Consider the following 26,446-nt stretch of genomic DNA (forward strand, 5'->3'; position numbering starts at 1 on the left):
AACAACATGGATTTGAACTGTGCCGGTTCACTTACGTGTGGATTTTTTTTTTCAATAAATACTGTAAATGTATTTTCTCTTCCTTATGATTATCTTATATTTTATTTTCTCTAGCTTACTGTATTGTAAAAATCCAGTATACAATACATGTAATATGCAAAACATGTGTTAATCAACTGTTTATGTCATTGGTAAGGCTTCCAGTCAATAGCAGGCTTCTAGTAGTTAAGTTTTTGGGGTGTCAAAAGTTTACAAAATTTCAACTGTGTGGGGGGTTGGTGCCCCCAATGCCTATAGTCATGAACTGTACTCTCTACTCCAGAACTTCACTAAATTTATTTCTTTGGAGAATTGAGTACAACTGTAATTATAACCTAAATTTGTTAAATAAAGTAAATGTATCTTCATAATTTCCACTTCATTTAGAAACAAAACTTCAGTGAAATGTTTCATTATTTGCTGTAAATGGTTTTTGGAAATGAGGATCTCTGTGCTCCTTATACTGGCCAGCAGTGGGTGAGAACAAGGTTGGACTGGCCGTTAGGGGACTCACTTCTGACGTGTCTGCCCTGGTTCCCCCTCCAAGCTGGTGTGGAGGAAACAGAGGTGAGTCCTAGAGCAGGAGAGAAGGCTGTTTCAGCTCCGAACTTGGCACACCAAGTTGTAGGAGTAGAATGATGGCAAGATGAAAACTGTCACGCAAAGAAGTTTTTCTTAAAGCATGTGATCCTTTCTAATAATAATAAGATGACTTAATAGACTTAATAAAGAATAAAGGAATAACAATAAGATGAAGGAAGGAGAATGGCAGCTACAGGTTAACATCAACTCATCCAATTCTTACTTGTCACACTGCCAAGTAGGAGTTATTTTCTTGGACCGAGGAGAAAACTGAGGTCCAGAGATGTTACCGTCCCCAAGGTGAGACGGTGAAGCAAGTGGGACCTGAATCCAATGCTATGCGACTCCAAAGCCCACTGCTTCCACCAGCCGACCCCCTCTGCCTTACCAGACAACAGGACACAGGTACTATCCCGGGTCCTGCTGGCTGGTGGAAGGTTTTCCTTGTTTAAAAAAGCAAGATCTCATCTGTCACATGTCACCAAAGGAAATAGGACAAATGGCAAAAAAACAAAACAAAACAAAACAAAACAAAACAAAAAAACTAGCCAGACCAGTCAAGACACTAAGTATCTGGAGTGTTACTTTTATGGCTGAAAACAAGTAAAAACAAAAGTGACTGGTGTTTGGAGTCACTTGGTAAAGTAGTATTGATCTCAATTGTATGTCTCTGGAATCCCCAAGCACACAATTTTTAAGTTAATATCTGAAGAGGATTTTCTGTACGTCCTCAACATTTGCTAAGAAATATTCCATGGAAGGGGGAAAAAAACATTATAAACTAGAATATAAAAATATACTTTATGATCCACTTATTTTGGTCAGATTGGTCTGCATCCTACTAGTTGATGATGAGAAGAGAAACCGAGGACTGACCGAGGCTCCTAAGAGATTCTATGCCTAAGATTCCACTGGCCACAAAGGTGCCTTACATTTTGTTCCAGGATAGCAGGCATGTTCTCCTGGGTAAGGCTGGGAAATAGCATTTGCTTCATCTATACTGAGTACCAATTGGCTTTTCTTGGATCATGCTTCCATTTCATAATTTTTTAATTCACTTTTTCTTCCTTAAATTAGGATTCCATGACAGAAATTTGGTGGCAGAGAAGATGTCACACTGTATTTTAATAATGTGTGTAAACTTACTCATGTTTTGAATAGCAAGGTTACACAGATTATTAAAGAATTTGGCCACATCATTAAGCAAGAAACAAATACTGCCAACATTGTGATTCGCCAATCGCTGAGAAATCCCAGGTCAAAAGCAAGGATGCTATGCTATTGATCTATACCAGGGTCGCTGACTCTGAAAGGTGGTATTAAGTTTTCATAGGCAATACTGTTATGTCAGGTAAGTTTAGTCACCATGATGACTTCTCGAATAGACCTCACTGCTAACAACCACTTTGATTAAATTATAAAGTATCATTAGGAAGTGCAGTGGAGTGGAGTAAGCCCACTGGAATTAGGTGAGTGGGTTATGGTACAATCAGGACAGAATTAGCAAGACTTTAGTCTGACCAATTGTTATATCTATGTCTTCACAACAAATAGTATTCAATTGCCTTCTCCATACTTCTCCTTCAAAAAAAGGAAACAGAGGAGAGTTTTTTTAGTTTTCCCTCACTATTCCACTTTCCCCCAAATTAAGCCAAACATCTTAGAAGATGTCTGCTCATAACCCTGTCCAAAGGGTAGACTGACAGGCTGGAGGGCTTAGAGAAATTAGGAACTCTAAGTTTTGACAGATATTATAAGCATCTACTCTACAGCCACCTTTGACAAAACATCTAGGGCTGAGGTTGTTTGAAAAACACAGACATAAAGACAGAGAATGATAGAGTCAGAGAGAAGTGTTTTTGTTTTTTGAAGACATCTTTCTTCAACTATATGATGATTCAGTATTGCTCAGAGTCCTATTCTAAGTCACAAAGGCAGCACAGGCAGAACCTGAGGTTAAAGCCCCAAACCAGACCACGGATATCCGGTAGTCACAGATGGTAAGGAAGGGTGCCTGTGGATGAGAAGTGGAGCACCAAGCTTGCATTAACTGTAAAGTGGTATGAGCCCCAAGGAGGCCAAGATACCAGCTTGAGAATCAGAGACTCTGACATTTTCTCTCAGTGTGACCTTGAGCAAAGTCTGTTGACATTCTGAGTCTCAGTTTTCTTATCTGAAAGATGGAGACAGCAGTGATTATTTCATAGGATTGTTGAGAAGATTAAGTGGGAGGGTGAGTGCAAAGTGCTGAGTGGGTGTAAAGTGCATAGTGGATAGTGAGTCCTCAAAGAAACTGTGCTTACATTCGTCAATAGCAAATAATGTTTATCGGTCACCTACGGTATGCTATCTTTACAAGTATCCTAATGCTACAAATTTAGAATTTCTCAGAAAGGAAAGTTGGTCCATAGTTCATAGCAAGAGGTTATGGATGCAGTTAGTTGAGCTTGGTTATATTTTGTTCTGCCTTTTGCTTTGGGGGGATGATTTTTGTATGTTTCGATTGGTACCACCTCAACAATGATCACTTAGAAGCCCAATATTGCGCCTGTTGTTTTCATTTGTGGGCGGCAGGGAGGGGCGTGGTGAGGGTGGGAGAGAAGTGGCAGGGAAAGAGAGAGGAAAAAGCAGAGAGAAAAGGAAAAAGGGGGAGGGTTGGATTCTTACACCCGAGGATGGGGCCTGAGTCTCTGCATCTTGGGTGCACGCGGTGCCACTTCTTACTACCTTTGCTCCAGGTGTCACGATCTGATCCCTAATACTTGGATTGGGGAGCAGACTGACCCTTCACATCGCTTGATGTATCTTTCCATCATAGGTCAACTATCATGTCAAAATACTCTCTTTTTAGAAATAATTTTATTTTCCAATTATAGCTGACATACATTATATTAGTTTCAAGTGTATAACAGAGTGATTAGACATTTATATACCTTATGCAGTGATCATCCCAATAAGTTTAGTACCCGTCTGACACCATATATAGTTATTACAATGTTATTGACTAGATTTCCTATGCTGTAATTTATAGAACTGCCAATTTGTACTTTTTAATTCCTTCACTTTTTTCACCTACCCTCCCAGCCCCACCTCCCACCTGGCCACCGTCAATTTGTTCTCTGTAGCTATGAGTTTATTTCTATTTTGTTTGTTCATTTATCAAAATAGCATTTTTTTTTTTGAAAAATTCATTGCAAAGGGGTTACTTTGGACAGAAAGTGCCTGGTAGGAGTCACCTGCGCCCTTGTCCTCAAAAGCTATTCCAATGACTCTCCAGCCCCACTGGCTGGACTGGGTGGTTGCAGAAGTAGAAGCACCTGGCTACTTGATTCAGCTCTCACCCCAGCTCTTCAAGGAGGTGTTCAGATTCTAGAGGAAATGTTCAAAAGGCCTTATAAAGTCGAATCATGATGATTAGTCTCTATTCCTTCAGAATAGTGAGGACGGCCACTGAATTTGAACATGATATTTTCTACCCACTCGCTGTTCTCATGCCTCCTCCAAATGCCTCAGAAGGGGAGAAGCTTCACATTTTCCACTCTTTTTGCAAAATACTGTGCTCTCGTCAGGAGATAATGGCTGTTGGAAAGGTGAGTAGGAGAAGAGAATGAGAGGAGTGTGGAGACAATAGTTCCTATGGGTCAGACTGACATCAGAAGTGACATGGCCTCCTTCCTCCCTTCCTTCTGAACGGAACTACGTTTCCATAGATATGATGACCTCTGCCACCTCCACAACACCTTGCACATGGTACTTTCTATCTATAAGGCACTTCTCTTGCTCTAGGGATTGCCTTCAATGTCATCTCCTTCTTTATTTTCAGTTGACTTGATTGCTACTCCTCAAAGAAGCCTTCCCTGACCATCTCATGTTAGTTTAACCCATAGCACTATCATAGTTGATAATCACACATGCCAACCAGTTAGCTCCTGGGGACAAGGAGCCATTTGACTCTGCTTCTCATTGACTCCCCAGAGGTCAGGAGGTACCAGGCACAGAAGGGCTCAGTATATGTGTCTTGAAGGAATTAGTGAGTATGTGAAGTATTGCCTCTACGCTCTGAAGTTACCATTCACCCTGGGTGGAACAGAGCTCCTTAAAAGTGTTAGTGCTGCTTGGGCCAACCAAAGATATATTTCTACAAGATGGGAAGACATCTGGCCATACCAACTCCACTTGCCAGCCTAGGACACCTCAGCCAAGGCCCAAGGATTCCACTGATGAGTGAAAGAGAGGAGCTGAAGTGGATCCAAGGTCAAGGATGTCTGATAAGTCTGAGAAAGCTGGGCCAGGTCTTTAGTGCAGAGGAGAAGCCATAAGCATGTGAACTTAATGAGTCCTCACAGCTGTTTTTAATGGGGACCTGATCACTTGAGAGCAGTTGAGGGAGAGGCCTAAATAAGTTATGAAAGGAGACTGACACATGGAAAGAGTCTGCTGAAAGGTTGGGAAGGCAGGGCTGGCTTTTCCATTTAAAACTTTGTCAACTGGTTGCCTGAAGACAAAACTTAGAGTCAAAATGGGAAATGGATGATAGTTTCAAAGTGCCAAATGCGGGCATCAAGTTCAGAAATCAGAGAAAATTCAATGGTTAATTTTCAAAGTGTGTAAACCTTTAAATGACATTTGAATGGGGATTTATCCCAATGGCTGATAAAATGATCAATAATAGTGTAGAAGGCATCTTACCTTGTGCTTACTGTGCCCAGGGGAAACTGTGAATTGCCTAAAGAGCATATCACTGTCTGAGGTTTTAGATTCAGGTGATACACTACTCTATGGGAAGAAAAAGTCTGCAGACATTTTTGGTTTATCGCTACCATTTATTGAACGCTTTGCATTTGCATTTTTTCACGTGTCATCTATTCATTCCTCACTATTACTCTGTGAGGTGGATATTCCTACCCGCATTGTATAGCTGAGGAAACTGAGGCACAGAGAAGTTCAGAAACTTGCCCAAGGTCACATAACTTATTACTATCAGAGTCACAATTTGAAGTTATCCTTAATCCACAGCCTGCCTGCACCTTTAACCACCACGCTATATCACCTGTGAAATCAGTCATCCAACAACAAGCATATACTGGCTGCTTCCAAGTGGGGATCCATTTCTACTTTAAAAAAAAATATATATGCTAATTTAAATTATGAATTTGATGACTATTCTAGTTGTCACTTCCACTTGTTTTTATATGTGAGGATGCACAGAGGCAGAGTGGTTTGTAAGAAGATTACTATCTCGGCTTTATTCGTCAGGTTGTTTAACCAACTATCCATCTACCATCCAACCAACCAATTCAGCAACCCGCCCAATGAGCCAACCAACCGATCAACCAATCAACCAGCCATCCTCAGTTCTCTTACCATTAATTGGGATTTGTGATTGTACCTACTGTACAAGTGAAGGGCTTAATCAATATCATTATTGAGCTATATTGTTTTGAGCTGAGCACTCCCAAATGATAATAAATGTCTCAAAGACAGAGGAGAGGTTTGAGGCCACTTGTCTATCCTGTGAATGGAATTCCCAAACTTACTAAAAAAGGTGTTGGCCATAAAATGTCACAAGTTGCTCTTTCCTACAAGAAAATTATTTTTGATCTGACATTCAGAAAAAGTTGAGCTTTTGCTAGAAAGCCGATTGAATGACTTTTACTCTTTGGAGAGTGTCTCACACAACAATTATAATTAAAAAAAAAAAAAACTGGCAGCCAGATCTGTGGGGACAGAGCATTGTTATGTTTTAACTTCTTCCTCTTTTTTATGTATTTCTCTTTGTTTTTCCTTTGCTTACTTTTTTGAAATATACTTCTAATCTATGTTTTCCGTGTTGAAATTATGTTTGGCTAGGATTTCTTTAATCCCTGTGGCAACTAGAAGGAATATAAATATAAGATTATTTATAAATTCCAGTTTATGTATTGACTAACAGTTTGTGTTTAGCTAACAGAGAGAGAGAGTCTGCCGGAGCCAAAGCGAAAGGCCACTACACATCTGCTTGCTCTAAAACATGGGGCAGAGAGTGTGTGGGACTGAGTGCTATACGAATGTAAGTATGACATACAGACTTACAGCAGTGACACTTTTTTTCTTCTATTGCTTATATGTAGGATTCAAATTCCTCTTAGAGAGAGGGACAGAGAGGGAGGAGGAGGAGGAGGAGGAGGAGGAGGAGGAGGAGGAGGAGGAGAGATAGAGAGAGAGAGAGAGAGAGAGAGAGAGAGAGAGAGAGAATGGAGGGAGGGACAGGGAGTTGTAGGAGGAAAGCACTATACTAGAATAAAAATACAAGTTTTTGTGTTTTTAACTCCTAGACTGTCAGCTCTCTTCATACATGAAATTAAGCAAATCACTTCATTTCTCTGATCCTCAGTTTCTTCCTTTGCAAAACAGGATAACTATTCCTATCCATTTCATGGGGCTGTTATAAGGATAAAGAGATAACACTTGGGGGAAAAGCTTTGAGAACTGTCACGTGAGCTTCAAATGGAAGAAACTTTTTTTTTCTATAAAATGCCAAAATTCCAATAGTGCTGTCCACAGGACATTAAAAGCACATTTCTCCAGCTCTCATAAATTGTCTGACTGGGAGAAGAAAGAAAAAAAAAGAAACAAAGCAAATACCCTTGAGTTTCGGGAGTTGGTCCAGAACAATCTGTCAGACCTGGCTATTTATAGCAGCATTTCCTCTGTGAGATGGTACCCTCTGTCACCTCCCATTGACCAGGGCAGAAGCAGGCCCAGGAGGCCTTCTTACCTCGTCATCGCAGCTGATGGAGCACTTGCCATCCAGAGAAGCACACTGTGGGTGGGAAGAAAGCATGGGAAACATATTTCTTGGACATCCCAGGGCTGGCTATGGCTGCCACTTATTTACTTAAAGACAAGCTATAGAAGTTCTTGCCTGTTATGCAAATACCAATTTCATCTATAGGGAACGCTCTAAGATGAGTCTTGCCTGCCCTTGCTAGGAACAATGCCAATTCCAAATAATAATATAAAAGACAATTTTTTGAGGGGAGGGGGAAGCATGGCTCTTTTTCATTTTAATTTATGTTGTCTATTTTAATTTATTTATAAGCAATACATTTATGTAATTATTTATTTTTTAAATTAATTAATCACCAGTGTTTTTTTTTTTTTTTTAAAAACTCCTCTCTGTATGCTTAGTATAGAGTTTCCTAAAGTATCTTCATTTAAGAAACAATATATCATTCCCATATTTAGAGTGGAGGCAACTTATGCGTTGCCATTTCTGCTGAATTACTAAACAAATACCATTGGCGTGACTTAGTACAGAGAACATAGTATCTGGAAAGAAAATGCCCAGATTCTCCAGGCAGAGGAGCCTCTGGCCAAGGGAGGCAGATGCATGGATGGTCAAATCTAGTGATGCAAAGGCCTCAGAGCGTGACAAGGAGATTCACAAATAAATATTAGGCATCTCAAGGCTAGAAGTCACTATGAAAAGTCACGAAAGTCTCCAATATTTAAAAGAAAAATTTCTTCTTTGGAAGATCATTATCTTGAGATCACAATTAAAACCATTTATAGGAGCACATTATCTGCTTTTCTAGCATGTGAAGTCTAACATGCTGACAGCCCTTTATTTTGCAGTAAAATGAAAGGTAATCTGAGCAGCCAGCAGTTCATTTTACAAACATTCATCGGAAATCTGGTACTTTTAGGCTCCAGGTACCCAAATGTGAACACCTGTATAATAACAGTGCTGCTAATGCTTCGATATGCTGATTATAACTTACCTGTCTGCTGGCAGTCCAGAACTTCCTTTGGAAAAATTCAAGTTTCATCTGAATGCCTACGGCTGGGAGACATTATAAATACAGCAAGGCATTAGAGATCTCGTTACACATATTTTTAAAGATTATCATAGAAAATTATCTGTCATGGCAAGAAGCCGATATAAGCATATCAGATAAGAACATGTAAAAATGAAAAATGAAATTTACAGTGATGCATACAACTAAGGCTTTTTTTTTTTTTTCTTGAGGTAAGGAATTCTCAAGGTTACTTGTACCCACAGAACTCTTGGTATCCAGCAAACTGAGAATAGTGCATATGGTTCTTTAGCTTAGAGACATGTTACTTGAGTATTTCTAAAATTTATACACTTGTGGTTACCTCCCTTCCCAACATAAGCTAAAAACAGGAATAAAAAAAAGATATTCAGAAGATCACTGTTTCTTCAGAGTTCCTTTCTGGAAACTTGCATTTCTAAAATGTATATTACACATGTGTTAATGAGATATAAAATTTGAAAAGCACTTGTCATGAAGCTGGCATTTGGAAGTGAGTCACTTTGCTATGTGACTTAGTTTTAACTGGCTCCTAGTTTTCACATCTCAAAGACCTTCTCTCCCCAGGAACTCTGAGGGAATTACACAATTCTGTTTGTGGAAAGCTCCCTAAGGCAACGGTGAATGTCAGTTCTAGTGAAAGAAACATGCAGAAAGGGAAGAATTTAAGAAAGTGACTTGAACTTCGGGAAGTGGAATTTGGTATATCTTCAGAACTGTGACAAGAACAAGCTCACAACATTTCTCTCCGTGAAGCCAAGACAACACAACTATTGAAACCATTTCAGAAAGTGCTCTAGTCAGGGCAGAAAACTTGTCAGATGGTGAGAAAACTTTAGAGGAATTTGAAAAGAAAGAGTGAGACTGTGCTGGAAACACTGGACTCCCTATGGGACACCACTTACCCTAGAGCAGTTTCACAAACTTCAGTCCATTGCATACAACCTCCCCAAATTTTGCCGTATCTGTATACCACCAATACTGTTATTTATCTTTCCATATTTCCCCCTTTTATTTAAGTGCTTAATGTATCTTCAACCTAAATAATAATATGTATCAAAAGACATACACAATTACAAAAAAAGTTCACTCGATGCTCTTAAAATCTCGTATGCCGCCATATTAGACTCCCCCATTTGGGGAATCACTGCTGTGTTGGCTTCAGGAACTTGAAGATTCATGAAGGTCTTGAGCTATCATCCTAATAACTATCCAGTGCATTCCTACCTCCTAAAGACATTGTTGAAGTTAAGCCCTGAGAGTCAAGGTTGACTGGGGTCTGTACACTTGCAGAGTCACCCTCTATCTATGTACTTAGAATGTCAGATTCTAAGATAAGACTAGAGCTAAGTATGGCTGCAGTATGCATATGGTTCTTTAGCTTAGAGACATGTTACTTGAGTATTTCTAAAATTTATACACTTGTGGTTACCTCCCTTCCCAACATAAGCTAAAAACAGGAATAAAAAAAAGATATTCAAAAAGATAATGGGAAGTCTCTGAGATGAGCCATTTTAGCACTCTGGCTCCATCCTGCTTTGTCTTAAGTGTCCTCCACCTTCTGGACCATAAGCTCCCCAAGGGCAGGGACCTGTTCATGCTCCCCACCGGATCCCTGACCCCAACAAGGTGCCAAGCACACAAGTGATTCATTAGTAAATACTTGCTTTCTAAAAAACCTTTCGGATGATATTATAGTCAGTAGTTAGAGAGAAACGTGAAGGAGTAACATTAATACGAATTATAAGGACACCCAAGGAAAAGTTTTTCAGTAGCACTTCTCAACACATTAGAATAACCTGGAAACTTTTAAGAAGTTTAGTGATTGGGAGATTCACAAGCCAATTGATGGGTCAACTTCATGACCCACTAGTGGCTTTCTCCAAGCGGAGCTCCAAGCTGGGTACCAAGGGGAGTGAGAGCACATGCTTCCTCTGAGTCTAGGCTGGGGGTAGGAACAAGGTAAAGAAGCCATCAGAGGCACAAACAGAGAAGTGTGGAGCACAAAGGGTGGGTCAGCCTTGGCCTAGGGGAATTGGTGAGAGCCTGTGTGCCTTCTCCCTCCACACTAAAACCAGTTAAATCAGAATTTCTAGGAGTGGCCTCTAGGCATGGGTGGTTTAAGAAAAGCGCCCCAGGTGACCTGAATGTGCACCCAGAGTCCAGCACGGCTGCTCCACAGGCCTAAGTGAAACGGGTATCAAAGACCTACCACGATGTGGGTTACTTTGTCAGACCATGACCTGAGCTGTTCTGCCCAGACCTGGAGGAAATGTCAGAGAATACCTGGAGGAAGCTGATTTTGGAGCCCGAGGGCTGTTTCCTGCAGTTTCAAGTGAATCTTGTCTTCTAAAATGCCTGACTGGTCTTGTCCCTGTTGGGATGAGCCAGTTAAAGAAGCTGTGAACCAGAGTGCAGGCTGGGTTTTCTCAGATCCACCAGCAGGCAGAGGTGAGAGCAGGCCCTGTGTTCTCAAGAAAGGGCTTGAGATGAATATCTCTGGTTTTCCCAAAGACGGGGAAGGCAGGAGAAAGCTGGCTTCAGAGCAGAGGGCCTCAAAACTGTCTGGACATCCAATCACCGGTATCTAATAGGGGAGTGAAAAATAAGTTCCTCTATTCATCTCACTCTGCAACTCCCCTTGTGCATCACTCTCCAGATTAGCAGTCAGAGTATTTCTGAGGCCACCTCTCGGGGCCAACGTCAGCAGCTATGGCAGGCTTTGAGACCTTACAGGATAAATACAGAGGGGTCTCTGAAAGAGTCACCTCATGGTGACCTTTCCATGGTGTTTCTAGTGCTGTCCCGGCCTATCTATCATCTCCTGAGTTCCTCCATCGGTGACCCATGTGCTTTCTGAGCACCCCTCCCCTTCTGTGGTGGAGCCCTGTTTTCACCTCCCTAATGAAGTTAGTTGCTTCCTCCTGGGTGTTTATCCATCTCACATACTTGCAGCCTGCTATCATCTGCCCCTTTCAGTCTGTACCCCAGCTCCTCAGAGTGCTTTAATCTTTCCTCATGAGTCAGTCCCTCCATCCCATTAATCATGCGGGCTGCTTCTCTCTGATCTCACTCCAACAGGCTGCATCCTCTCCCTGGTCCCTGATGCCCTAAACTAGACACCACTTTCCTTTCTCCTTACCAACTCCCTTGTCTGGGCCATGGGGTTGGTGCCAGAGAGCTTGCACGCAGTCCCGACTGCCATGGGTCATCTCGGTTTTGACCTGGCTATGTTTTTGCACACTGACCTCCGTATCCTCTCCAGAACCTCTGACCTCTGACTTCCCACAACATGTCTGGGTTTGTAGTATTTTCACCTATAAATTACTATATTTCTTTACGATCAGAAAATTCACAAGCCAACTGGTAGGTCAACTTCGTGAACATTTGTTTTCTGGCTTTTTCCAAGCGGAGCTCCAAGCTGGGTACCAAGGGGAGTGAGAGCACACGCTTCCTCCTAGTCTAGGTGAGGAGTAGGGACAAGGTAAAGAGGACATCAGAATGTGGGGCAGACTTGGTCTAGGGGAACTAGTGAGAGCTTTGTGTAAGGTAAGGCATAGAGATCTGATAGGTCGAAAAAGTTAGAACAGAGAAACGATGGTGATCCAAATGCAGAAACAGCACAAGCAAAAGGATGAAACCTTTTTTAGACCACCGTATCCTTTGAGGCTTGACAGAATGGGAGTCAGAGATGTGGCTATGCAGACTGAGGTCAAATGGCAAAGGTTCTTGAATGTCAAGCCAAGGCACCTGAAGAGTATCCTGGAGGCCTGGGGTTGGCTCCAAGGCCAAATCCAGCCTTTGTTTGTAAATGGGGTTTTATGGGAACACAGCTACTCTCATTTGTTTACATACTGTCTATTGTACAAAGGCGGAGTTAAGTAGTTGCAGTGGAGACCAAATGGCCCACAGAGGCTAAAATACTTAGTATTTGGCCCTTTACAGAAGTTTGCTGACTTACTGTAGGGTCTGAGGAACGATTTAAGATCTTTAAGTAGAGAAGTGTCAGGACCTTAGATTTATAGTTTAGAAAGTCCATAATGAACGAGTACTAGAGAAATGGCCCAGTCAGTGGAGAGGAGGAGAAAGAGATGAGTTTTTGGCAGTCACAGCCAATGGGGACATTTGGCTAGTGATCTCTTAAGCATGAACATGATGTAAAGTGAAACACACACACACACACACACACACACACACACACACACACACACACACACACACAGAGCCAGAATAAAAACTGTCCCACCACACCCTGCTACAAGCAAACAAAAATGCTTCAGAACAACATAGCCAGCTCTACTCAGGAAAATATATATGAGGTTCCACAAACAGAAATTTATCTTCCTCTCACTAGTTTTCTTTGTTTTGTTCCACATTTTTTTCTTTTTTCAACTTTTATCAGGAAAAAAACCAAACATTATTATTTCTGCATGTCTCACTCTTTCTCTCCCCCAACATGTTCCAAAAGGAACCTGAAGATGTTTGTCATGCCTGTCTACTTTGCTCTTTTAACAACATTTCAAGCCATAACAGTATATTCTGATTCAGGTCAATTTGCTAATTTACTAAGAAAAACAAGGGCAGAAAGTACTTTAGTGAAACCCAAATCCCAAAGAGAATCCAAAAAGAAAAACACCATCCCTGGGTTTGAAATTGCTTAGACAGTCCAGACAATCATCAGCACATTTGTCCCGGAGTTGGTGGTGCCTCTCACTTCCACTGATTACGGATGCTCCCAGGCTCCCTGCTAGGAACCTTCACCCCCAGGACAGAGGCAGAGTCCCTTTTCCATGTCTTAGAACACAGGATCACCTTGCATGAGCAGAACAAACCCCTGAGATCCTTCCCAAAGTGCCAATACATGTTGGGTGAGCCTCTTAGGACAGTGACTCCAAGACAATGGTCTTTGGAAACCAGCGAAATAGCAGAATCATTGTTAAGATAATCATCTTCCCAAAGAGCCCCAGTGTCTTTCATATGAAACATTCAGGCACTGGAAGCACTGATATCTCTTTTGGTTATTCAGGTTACTGTTCCTGTGACTCAACTAGATACTCACAAGGGCCCGAGCACAGATTTTCAGTACAGCAATACAGACCACAGACCTTCCACTGAGTATCTAACTCCAGACTCCTTTTTTTTCTCAAACTTCCTAACTTCCTTCCTCCCTATTTCCCTCCTCTCTATTCCTCCTATGTTTATCAGAAACCTGGCACATGCTAGGTGGCTGGTGTGTTGAGATGAAGATATAAGGGATGCAATGGTCATGGTGAGGTCTAGAGAAGGCAGTCAAATCACTGAAGAAAGGATTGCACTTCAGCATTCTCGGGGCTGACGGAGACGAGCACAGAGCATCATCCAAGCACCAAAACATACAGACCATTTTATGTGCAGAATGTCAATGAGCTGACCTCAAATGTTCTGGCCCTGTGCTGTCCAGATTGGTGGCCACCGGCTACATGTGGCTACTTGAATTAAATAAAATAAAATTGATAATTTGGTCCTTGAGTTGCAATAGTCACATTTTAAGTGCTCAATAGCCACATGGGGCTAGTGGCTCCTCCACTGCGCCATGCAGATCTAGAACATTCCACCACAGCAAAGGGTTCTGTTGGACCCTTTCGGAGGGGGTCACAAAGAGGTAGACACTGGAATTCCTTAAGGATCAAAGGTGAAGTTCTCCACAGACCTGTCCATGCTACCTAGTCTCTGGAGGTGGAAGAAATAAGAATGACTTAGGTTTGAGGATTTAGATCAGCTAGAACTGCCAGTGTGAGAAGACCTGGATTTGCAAGGGGAAGCTGGTAATTAGTTTGAAAGGAACCCAAAGAAATCAATGCAATATGCTCAAATGTGGCTACCACCCCCAAGATTTATTTATTTTGCTTTAGAAAATTTGAGAATACAAATTACATTTCCAGTGCTATTATATTCAAATGCATTCAAGATGAAATCATGCATACATCTCATATCAGGTTAATAGACATGCATTCAAGTGTAATTCGAGACTCACCAAAGAACAATGTTACACGTAAAATTAGAAATAAAATAACTTTTTCATATTGTATTCATTTAGAAATAATTTTCTGGAGCTTGGCCTCCAGTTGCAACATACCCCTAGGAGCACAAATCTGGTTTGTAAAATAGCGCCCACCATGCCTGGCAGGCAAGCTCATGCGAACACCCCCACTTCTATTTGCCCAGCGGCCCTCCAGCCATACGCTCCATTCACATACACATGGAGAGCTAGCTGTCCAGGAGACCGAAGAGCAATCCTGCCACCATCAATGAATTATAACCAGGACATTTTTCACCAGGAGAACTGGTTGTGAACCCCGTTTCTATGACTGCTGCAGTGTGCTCACTTCACCTCTCTGTCTCTATAAAGAGAATCACACTGGCATTAGCTTCTAACTAGAACTTTTGTGGGATTTGTGTAAAATGAACGCTAAAGGCTTGATAATGTTGTCGACATCAGGTTATAATATGTTCCTAGAATGTTTATTCTTGTATTTTACCAAGTATACTACTCATGCCAATATATTGAGACTCAACATAAAATTCATCCATGACCATCCATTCTGTCCACTGCTAGCAATGTTCTTTACGGCATAGTATTGGTGGGTAAACACTCTACAAAATTATGATACCAAAGGAGGAGAAAAAAGACAATGCGAACGCTGGCAAAGTGAAGTAGAAAGTTGAAGATGGTTGTTTCAGCTGAGCAACCTTTTAGAATGGATTATTCTCCCTCCAGGATTAATGAAAGGTGCATTCCACCCTTCAAACTCTATCGCTCACCCCTTCTGAAATTGTGATCTTTTATGCACACTCAGGACAAGGCTAGACAGGCCAGCATAGAAAATCAAGAGGGTTAGCGTCCCAGTACTGGCACCATTAGCTCCCTGTGTTCATCAGCCAGGCGGCCTGGGCTCAAAGCTTCTCAACTGATTGGCTACTGCTGGCAGCATGAGGACAATTATTTCCTTTCAGTACACAGGCAGAGAAGCAGATCCCAGAGCCGCCCAAAGCTGGCTTAGCCCACAAAGAGGAGTGTTTTCTTCTAATAGATTCCAATCCATGGGAAAGGATAGGGTAGAAAACTGTTATCTTTATTAGAAAAAATAAAACTATAATAAGTTAATAAATAAAGTATCTATTAAGGCTTTACTCTGTATTTTATCACTGAGGAGTGGAACAAGTTTTCTTAGAACCCAAATTCTACAAAGAAATACTGGCCATACCTTATGTCATGCAGAAAAGGAGCTCTTTACTGGTTGTATTTCTCAAGCAGAGTGGTGGGTATCTTTGCAGGGCTGGGGTAATGCCCCCCACCCTGTCCTCAGCCCCACTTTGACAGGGTCTCTGAATTTCCATTCCTTTGTCCACAATGGCAAGGACTGCTGGCAGTGACAGTAACAAGGCCTGGCATATTTAGATTCCAACTTGCCTTAATTAACGGTCAACTGTAATAGCTGTTAGCCAAGCCACATTTGTTTAAATGTTTCTTCTGTTTGTTTTCAAAACAGTTAATTGCAAGTAGAACTAACAATGCAGCTGGATGTCACTTTTTTGGAATATTTCACGATTAACTGGGGGTTTGGAATAAGGCCACTGTTCTGGAGTGTTGAGGAGAAGAACTCTAACCATCTTTACATCAAATATGAGCCCACTCCAGAGGTCTGCTAATGTCCAGGATAAATGACTTACCACATGAATAACAATTTAAAACTGTAATGTGAATTATGACATAGCTCATCTGTTAAATATTTCATGTGAAGATTTTAATGAATTGCATGATGGAATGTTGGACAAAAAAAGACAACTGAAATCCTGGGACTAATTTGGGCGAAACGGAGAACAGAGTATCCTCGTGAAGATGAGGGGGAAGAAAAGGCAGCTGCACTCACGTCCCTCTGAGTGTCAGACTGGCCAGCCCAAAGGCGCTCTTAAAAGATTATAGGGGAGGGAGGATGATCAGCAACAACCTTTCGAAAAGTATTCAGATCAAAGTAATATTCATTTATTATAATCTTGGTCAAATCTGAACATTAATCTCCAAGATATGATATTATTTCAAAGATTAGAGGAAAGAAACATTCTTGCAGCAGCAGACTCAACTCATATTTTAGCCTATGCCAAGCGAAGAAATACAGTTATAAAAAGGGAGGAAGTATTTTAAATATAACCCCTTAACTGATTGCGTATTTTACTTCTGAAGGGGGTGGTGGTAATCTTTCTTCTATGTGCTTTTAAGTAACAAAGAACTACATGATATAGGTCTGTGGTGAGAGAGAGGGATGGGAAATGGGACTCATTATCACTCGATTGACAACGCAATAGCAGAAGATTTTATTTGGAGGCTCATAGCTGCGGAGGCCTATTTTGATCTGAAACCATCCCCACCCGCTGTCTGGCACTGTCTTCTGGGAGTGAGTGTCAGAAGGCCTGATCCATTTGCCTACACTTTTCTTTCATAATCACTTTGTTTTTGTCCCGTCAGAGCTCCTTGGGAGCAGTCACATTTGGTGAAGTATAATAAATGACAATTATAATGTTTCCTCCATTTGGATTCTAATTATTTGACAGAATCGATGTTGAAAAGAATTAGCTGGGCCGTGGAATGGAATAACAATTTTCTTTTCACCCCTGAGCTAATCTGGAAGCATTTTTCCAGACCTCATCTGAAGAAACCTATATTCCCTCAGCTTTCTGAGGCCAGTGGAGCTGGCATCAAAAAGTTTTTGTCAGATCATTTTATGCTCACAAAACTCTTCAAATAATATTATTTCAATAAAGTTTTCAAGCTAATACATTTTTAAAGTCAATTGCCATCCTTTCAACCTTTCATAATAAAACATTTAAGCCTCAGGCTTCATTGTATTTTAATCAGGGTTACACAAATCAATGTCCATTAAGAAAATTATAAACTTCCAAATTATAGCTCCCCAGTTAATAATTTCTTATTAAGTTGCCACCTAATAACAGTTACCAAAGAGATTATAACAAAATCAAGGGTCAGATTTCCAAACATTTCAAAACCCTTAATAGAATGGTTACGTGTATTTGCCAAACACCTCTGAGCTGGATGTTTGTGACAGAATTTAATCCCAAGCAGCACGAAAATATCCGCTTGGGTGGTTCATGGGGCTGGAGGGATATGTCCGGCTCCTCTGATTCTCCAGTCGTGTTCCAGGGCACAGAGAAGGAAAGGGGCTTATCCAAGCACACTCAGCTCATCTGAGGGAGCCTGAGTCAATTCCAGAGCCCCCAAACTCACATCCCTTCAGTGCTGGGTGGAAGCTGTGGTGAAGGAGAGACCACTCTGTGCTGGTATGAAGGGAGCAGCTCAGCACAGCTCGGTTGATGTCTTGTGGGATTATGGTCTGGACACTATAAGTTATTCTGATGCCACAGGAGAAACGGAACACGTAGATGATTATCTATATATCTATATCTATATCTATACCTATATCTATATCTATATCATCTATCTATCATCTATCTATCTATCTATCTATCTATTTTTCTATTATTGAAAAATTTCTGATAGGGTTATCGTATAAAATACTTCTAATTTGCTAAACCTGGCAACTGAGGGTTAAATGGCACACACCAGGCAATGACCTCTGTCATATACTTAGCCTTGCGAGCCCAGAGATAGCTTATGTTCCACAGCTAAATATCAGGACTGCCAACCAAGGCTGCCTCCATCAATGTGAGTTTACTATTTGTTAGAGAATCCATGCCTAGAAAGATAAGACTATAAATGAGTAAAAATACTTCATGATTTACTTGAGAAGTTTCTCCCAAATCAATTTGTCTAAACAAGAGTGCTTAGGACAAGGAATGGCTCAGCTAAGAGAACCACTCACTTATCAGACAACTACTGATTTATCAAGACTTGAGAAATCCACTATTCTTCAAGTAGCCACATCTCAATCAGATCCCCAAACCGAGAGAACTGCCCAGACCCCAGAACCCTATCAATCTGTGCTCGACCTTCCCTTTCTGGGACTAAGACCTTGTGAAGGCACTGTTTTTTTTCTCACTACAGTAGAGAATAAACCACTTTGCTTGGTCTACCAAGTATCTGATGACCTTCTTATCAACAGTCAAAACTCCTTTTTTTTCTTCAAAGCATTTATCAATATTTGGCATTAAAACATTCAATTATGTTATATATTATTTATTGTGTTTCATTCCCACCTGGCTAGAGGTAATTTCCCTGAGGGCAGAGGCTGTTTGTTTATACTTGTATTCCCTGTACCTTGAAAAGTGCCCAGTTCAGGTAGGCGCTTGTGAATACATGTCGAATGAATGACTGGTGGTTAGATGCTATGCTGATGGGGATGTCAGCTATGCTCAGAGAGTTTTCTTTCTCAGAAGACCTACCTTTGCCATCCAAGAGCCCTGGGCTCTGTCCCGAGGAAAATGGAGAGCCATGAAAAGGTTCTCAGCAAGGAATGAATGTGAGAGGTAAACGGATGTGAGCTTTGGAAATATCTGCAGGTAAAGGTGATGGGCTGCATGCTGTGTGTGAGGGGGACTGGTGGGGAGATGGGAGCATTCACATAATCAGGCGAGAAATGACAGACTTCCATAGAGCACGGGCCTGGGGATGGGATGGAGAGGTGTGGTCTTCTGACTGAGTGAAGCCCAAAACCCTGAGTTTTGCCATTGGTACATCAATCTACACTTTGCCAGATACTGCCCATCCCCCCGACTTCAAGTCTCTTGTCATTTCAACATGTTTTCGTTTTGCTTGCAAATAAATTATTTTATGAAGCATGTGTCCCTGCTCATAAGATACATCTCAGGATTACAAAAGACATATTACATGATAAAAATTATTTTATAAATCGGGTTGTAGGAATTATATATCACATAATATAGTAGCATCAATACTGATACTAATTAATAGCATTTTTAAAACTCCCTACTACGTGCCAGGTACCTGCTGGAAGCTTCAGATACTTTATAACCAACCCTTGTAATGGTGTACAATGTAGGCAGTACTCTCAGCCACACTATATTTGTAAGATTAAGGACCAGAGAAGTAAGTTATAGGCCTAAAGTCTCCCTTCTTGGAAGTGATCTTCAGCCTTGTTTTCACCTCACATAGTGAAGCGAAAGAAGTTTCCACAACTGTGAGTTCTATCAAGCTCCCCGTGTTTTTACGGTCAGATAAAATGCAAACTGGAGGTTTCAGGACAAGTAACACATCATTCTCTATTTAAATAATCTAGAATATTTACACCCATTATTAGAATATTCAGATTGGTTCTGTCTTTTCCAGATACTGATGAGCAATTTGTTTAGGTGATTGGGCCATTACCTTAAGATGACTCAAGAACACATTTTCTTCTCTGGAGGCAGAGTTAGGGAGGTATTCAATAAAGAGGTAGAACATGTAGGATGAGTAGGAATTCATGAGGATCTAGTGTCCAGGTGAAGAGGGAGGACAGAGAGAGTATTTTGGGTCACTTGTAAAATCCCATGGTGGGAATGAGCCTGCAGAGTCTGAGAACCCTAAGACCACCTATGAGGCTGATGCAAGTGAAGAAGCGGCACTTCCCTAGTCTTTATAAGACAACGACCAGCACCTCAGGCAGAGGTTTAAACAAACACTGGGGACCGTTCTGGGGCTAGCTCATCACAGGCAGGATCGCCCTCTTGATGGTGAGTCAATAAGACCATCATTCCCAACCTCTACCCAGTGTCTCCATTTCAATGGACCGCAGGAAAGACAACGACAGAAACAGGCAAGGCGAGACCATGTGCTTGAGAGTAGCAAGGCAGCGTGCTAAGGCAAGTCCAGCATGCCGCTGGGCCTGGTTCCCTCTGGCCATCTAGAGACCCATTCCGAAGTCAAACACCTGGGTGGCAGATGTGTTCGGCTATAGTAGACCTGGCCCAAGGCAGATCCTCCCAGAACAGCTGCGCATGAGGTGATTATGAGCAGGGAGGGAGAAGGGAATGGAGAAGCACTAATGAGAGGGGCAGACAGCATTTTGGAATAATCAAGCACCTTTTTTCTTCAACCTCTTAGAATCTCAGGAGTTTGGAATATTTGGGAATCAGCCTTGGAGTGAAGGAGACCAGTTTTGTCCTATAATTTAATCAGGCAGATGTTGAGGATGGAAAAGCCATCTTCTGTGATTAAGTCATTGCTCCCAGACACGTGCTTGGCAACACCCGAGTCTCTCATCTGGGTTCCCGAACAGGCTGCACTGATCAGGTCCCTGTGTATGGGTGGGCTATGGGGGTGAGGCAGGCACTTCTTTTTCTGATTTGGCAGGGAAGTCCAAATCCTTCTCTGCCGAGGCCTACTCCCAAGAGCACTCTGTGTAGACAGAGGCCTTTGTGGTGAGCCAGGCTGCCTGGCCTCAATGTCCCTCAACTCAGACCTTTATCCTTTCCACAAAAGCTCCTCCATGCCCAGTTGGCTTTCAATACAAACTGAATGAATGAATAAGCAAATGCACTGTATTCCAGGCACTAGGTGGTTAATCAGTTGCCTCTCATTCTTCTTTTGAGAAATAACAGCTTGAAATAGGGTTGTTACCAACATTCTTCCCAGAATTTCCTGTCACCCCCTGGCTATTGTCCATTCCCTCAACTAAAGCATTCCATGCTTAGGGCCTCAGGGAAGGGAGGGCACAGAGCAGCTCAGGGAACAAAGGCATAAATTCTGGATTTTTGAGTCTCAGAAGCCAAGGCCCCTAGGAATCTAAGGGCTGTAAGGATAATTGGGGAACTGCCCGGGCCAGTTCTCTCTTCAGCCTCCAGCCCCCTCAAAAGAGTACACAGGAAAGACATCTGACTTGAAAAAGAAGAGAATCCAGGGAAGTCAAGGTCACAGAAGGCCTAGGGAAAAACCTGCATGTGTTTACCTTTCTGCTTTTACCCTGAGTCTAACTCCAAGGTCGGAGTGGGTTTGGGGGCTCTCAGAGCTGAGAGCCGTACTCCCCAACACAGCTCCTCGCTCCAGCAGAAAGTGGCAGGACACTGGAGCTTAGCCTCTTCTAGCCCTGCTACTGGTGGGAACAGATAGCTTTGCAGAGGCCACAGACAGACACCCCACCAAAGGCTCCCTGCGGGCTTGCCAGTGTGCCCATTGGCCTGTACATGGACTGATGACAGAGGACTAGAGGGGACCAGGTGACTCAGGAATTCCTGCATGATTAGATGATTAAATGCCTCCTCCCACCCTTCAGTTTAGGTGGGCTCTGGGGAAGAGAAGAGAGACACTAGATTCACTGAAATTTCTCTCCCACCAGAATAATTGAGACTTCCGCTATAAATTAATTTTAGTTCAAATAAAGCTGCACTTATCACCTACTTGAAGTGTGTGGACTGAAATTTGTAGCCCTTTTCCAGTTCTTGATCCAAGAACAGAAACAATGGAGCACTTAACGAAAGTGGGCAACCTTAGGAGTCCAATCAGATGTCATCTCCTAGGTCCACTCAAAGCCAATCCTGGGACAGAGCCCAGGGCTGTCGGGACTGAGCGCCACCACCCTCCTCTCAGAGTAATTCAGAGTCTGCTGTAATGGCTGTACGGGCAGATGCCCGAGGCCGCCTCTAGTGTCCCATCCGCTTTCTTCACAGGCCGGGGGAGCAATGGATACTCCTCTCCTGCTTGGTGGAAATTAGACCTTTCAATGTGGACAAAAGACTTCAATTGGAAAAGATTATGGGGGTCCTCTGAGGGTCCCATCATAATGACCAGTACCTCTTCTCTACCCATAACACGGTCATCTTCCTGCCATGCGTTGGGGCCTCGGCAGTGCCCCATGATCTTGGCTCAGCGCTGTCTGTACTAGGGGTGGGGAATTTCAAGAGTATCATCTCTATAGGTGAGAAGCCTTAGCAATGTTATGAAGCCCCATAATTTTAGTAGTTTCTTCGTTGTCATCTGTGTCTGTTTCCTTACACTTATGCCCAGGTTGAAAAATGTTAAACAAACTTGGGTCTGAGTCCTGCCTGTCTCACATACAGTCAGTGTGCCCTCCCATGAGTTTTCTCGTCTGCACAATGGGACAGGAGTCGTGCATACCTTTGAGGATGGTTGTGAGCTAATGCATGTCATGACCCTAGCACAGTATCAGGCATGTAGTAAACAGTCAATAAATGTCACATATATACATGAAGAGGAACAGTTAATATACATTAAATATGTACAATATCTAATATAATACATACTCTGTTCCATTTCCCTGTAGCTGAGTCTCCACACAGTTTTTCCAAGAATGATGCACTGTGTGTCTGTAACTCACCAATCTGCCTGCTAAGTAGCTGAGGTCCCTCTATCTGAGGCCTGAGATTAATTTCATTTGCTGGCCTGGACTTCTTGTAGATCCCATGTGACCTGCAGAAACATGGGGCTTCAAACCACTGTGGAATGTTTCATCTTGTTTGCTAAAAGGTAAGCAAGCTAGATCTGGTGTATGTGCAACTACCCAGAACATTCCTAACTCTCCTGAGGGTTTTAAAATCTGAAGATTTGGTAAAATCCTCACAGGTAGATATTGTCATTGTCCCCTCTGTTTTACAGCTGAGGACACGGACGTTTATGAATGGCCAAGCTGGAAGACTCATGATAGAAATTTCCATTTTGGAAGCTGGGAGGGACTCTGGGAGAACTAGGATTTGAACCCATATCTTTTTGACTTTGAAGCGCAAGAAACAAATATCTAAAAATGAATGAAATAAAAGGAGTCACCTAAAATTACTTAAAAAGAATATGTATTTAATGAGCCTATCCCTGTAGAAAAGAATAATTTCTGCTTAATATAAGACTAATAAATCCACATATTTTGCTTTATATTGCCTCACAAATTTTGCTTTATGTTTACATTTTTCTTTCCAACTTCTGCGAGCTGACCAGTTTCCTGGAAGCCAAAAAAGAGATCTTAAGATGCTTATGGCACCTTTCAAAGCCTCCTGCCTTCACACTTGCTGCCACTCTCTGAAGAAAGAAGACAGAAAAGGCGGCTCCTTAGAAAAGAGTCTGAAGCACAAAGGAAACCTATGCCCATGAGAGACACTGCAGAGCAGAAACAACATCCTTTGTCTCTAAGGAGGCAGGTTAACATGGAGGAGACATGGCCCAGGACACACAGGGCTGCAGGAGCTGCCCCTAATCACAGGGGACATGCAGGGCACGGTTGGGGCCAGGTGCCCAACTAGCATTATCCCACTTGGCCTTTCAGCAATCTCAGGAGAAAGATGTTCTCTCCATTTTAAGGATATGATGCAGAAAATGGAGTCACTTAACTAGGGTCACACAGCTGCTAGGACTTGGCGGAACTGGGACATTAGACCATAGCCTGACTCAGATGCCTGCAGCCCCCCACCTCCCCTGTGGTTCTCAATGAGGCTGCATCACCCCCTAGGGGCTGCTTTGGAAGTTCGTAGCTTGCTTGCCACAATAACTAGAAAGCCTATATTTCATGGGACGGCCCCCAACCAAGAATGGTTCCATGCCCTCAGTGCTTCTGGTGCTCTGCCTGGTTCTATGTGCTTGGAAAGCATGGCCCATATCTAGGCCTTGAACTGAATGAACTCTGTTTCAATCTAAATCAAAGTATGCCTTGCACATGGAATTTCCAAAAAATGTAACTACAGTCCTGTGAAAGAGAGAGATGAGTATGTTTTGTGTGCCTGCAACCTGGCTATTTCAGAGAATCCATCCCCAAGGAGGCATGGTTTGTGGTTGAGATGTCTGTACAGCAGCCACTCTGTTTACAGGGATTCCACACAAGCTTCTGGCTACTTCTGTCTGCCTCCTCTTATAGCTGTACCCAAGCATGTACACGTTAAAATATATATTATCCTATTATAAACTACTCTCCTTTTATTTCTTGATACTATAGTTGCAGTAGTCTGTAGCTTTTTTTTTTTTTTTTTTTTTTTTTGCATGTGGAAAAATGGTTATATTTTCCATGTATTTCATTTTGGGATAGTAAAGAGAATATTACAAATTATTATAAATAGGGGGCCTTGGGTGGGATAGGAATGAGAACTGTCCTGGCTTTACTTTCTCCTCTGCCACTGAGTCTGGTGATTATTTCCCGTTTTCTTCAAGCCTACACCCCACTCTGATTTTGTCTGTGGCTCCTCTGCTTTCGTCTTGCCTTGAGAGCATAGATTTGGCTGGGCCAAACCTCATATGTCGCCATGGCTTCCTCTGTGCTTCCCTTCCCGTTTATTTTGGCTTCGATCAAGGTGCAAGATATTGGTATCTGAGGCTCAGCTCAACTGCTGGATTTCCCATCTCAGAGGTGAGCAGTAAAGGAGCAGCTTCCTCTGTGCTTAGAGAATCGAGGTCCTCGATAAGGAAAGCTTCTCTCGGGGCTGCTCTGCTGGAGCCTGGAGCTAGGCAAGTCAGCTCTACTGTTGGTGTGCTTTCTTTTATCAAGCAGCGCTGTCTTTGAATTCCAGGCAAGCTGTGAAAGGGAAGGGAGCCTTGCAAACTGCTTTTTCTTACACAAAGCATCTTAATTATAATTATTGTCACCACTTATGTCATTGCCTTGAGAGATGAAGAGGGAAGGAGGGGATACTCTGCAATTTCACAGCATACGCCAGTTCCCTAGAATGAGGAGGGGGGTTGCAGACAGTAAAAGAGCCAGGAACAGAGCCCCCATTCGATTAAAAGGGGCCTTTGTAGTGGCTGCATCTGTACATTAAAATAAATCTCTCCTAGCACTAAAATAACATCTACATTCGTTTGGGCCAGTGCCACATTCAGCATTTAAGAAATCTGACAAAACGTTGCTTGAGCATGTTGAAGTTTGCCAGCTCACAACAAAACAAGAAAGCTACCTCTACGGCATGGAAATACTTCTCCCGGTTCCCCACTTTCGCTTATGACTCCCATTTTCCGGCTGCACTTAAAAGAAAAAGACTGCCCTTTTTTCAGGTGCCAACCACTTAACATGGCCCTGAAATGGGCAGCAAATTGCCGCTGGAGGTGGTAAACTTCAAGAGGAATCTTTTTCTTTTCCCCTAAAGGAAACTGCTAGAGACGCAGTGTGCCCGATAAAGCCTTTAATAGCTACAGAAACACTGTTTGGGGTGGCCCTCAGGTAGACTAGACATGAATAATGCCTCGTAAAAATAATTCCTTCTACTCAGAGCACAGAGCACCAGATGAGTTTGGCGGGGGCCCTGTTTCCAAGAGAATTGCAGACAAAAGAAATCTAGGCTCCAACAGGAGGTACCTGTCTGTGGCTGAGACGATGGTCACTTCCGTGGAGTGTGTCCATTCAAATTTTTGAATTTTTCTGAGATCCTGAACAACAACATTGGGCGATATTTCTGACTACTTTTTGCCACTTTGCAACACAATTAGACCTCAAATAAGCAACCAATGCACTTGCTCAAAATGTTGCTAATGGACCACATCCCAGTACAGTCTATTTGGCTGTGGCATAGGTGGGTAGATCTGCAGAAGTTGAGTTGGAAATGGTGGAGTGAACCATTGAACCCAACCTACTTATTATATAAATCAGTAACTAGAAGTTAGCAACTTGACTGAGATGATTCAGAGATGGCTTAGACTAATTCGAACTCCAGCTGTGCTGGAATAACAGACAGCTGTTGCTTTTGCCAGCTGGGCACGCATGCCCTTTTTTTTGGGTAGCAGAGCTCCACCCCCCCCCCCCTTACCCACACCCATACCATTTCCTTTAGAGAGCTGTCCTGCCTTCAATTTCAATCCATGTGGTTTGTGTAGGATTTGCCCCCTAAGCGGAGGCATAGGAATGCATCTTCCTGTGCCACAGTGATGGGCACCTACCCAAGCTTTGCCAGTGAGAGCCAGCCCCAGGACTTGGAACTGAAACTTTCAGGAAATAAGAGGATTCTTTCCATTGAGTTTGCCAGGCTGGTCAGATGATTGCTTGGGGGCACTGCACAAAGAGACTCTGCTTGAGAATAAGGCCCACACAAAGACAAGTAAAACAAGAGACTAAGAATCCTGGTGACTTCAACTGAGC

General features: G+C 42.4%; 1 protein-coding gene across 4 annotated transcripts in view; it reads right to left on the reverse strand.

Annotated features, from left to right (window-relative positions):
* CACNA2D3 (calcium voltage-gated channel auxiliary subunit alpha2delta 3) overlaps positions 1 to 26,446 on the reverse strand; it is a 790,850-nt gene that overhangs the window by 74,981 nt on the left and 689,423 nt on the right. For all 4 annotated transcript variants that reach the window (XM_036219353.1, XM_036219351.1, XM_016156350.2 and 1 more), the window contains 2 exons: positions 8,385 to 8,446; positions 7,379 to 7,423 (listed from right to left, as the gene is read on the reverse strand). In XM_036219353.1, coding sequence (XP_036075246.1) covers positions 7,379 to 7,423; positions 8,385 to 8,446 — 107 coding nt within the window. The remainder of the gene's footprint in view (positions 1 to 7,378; positions 7,424 to 8,384; positions 8,447 to 26,446) is intronic.

Source organism: Rousettus aegyptiacus, unplaced genomic scaffold, assembly GCF_014176215.1.
Source record: "Rousettus aegyptiacus isolate mRouAeg1 unplaced genomic scaffold, mRouAeg1.p scaffold_m13_p_4, whole genome shotgun sequence".
NCBI lineage: Eukaryota > Metazoa > Chordata > Mammalia > Chiroptera > Pteropodidae > Rousettus > Rousettus aegyptiacus.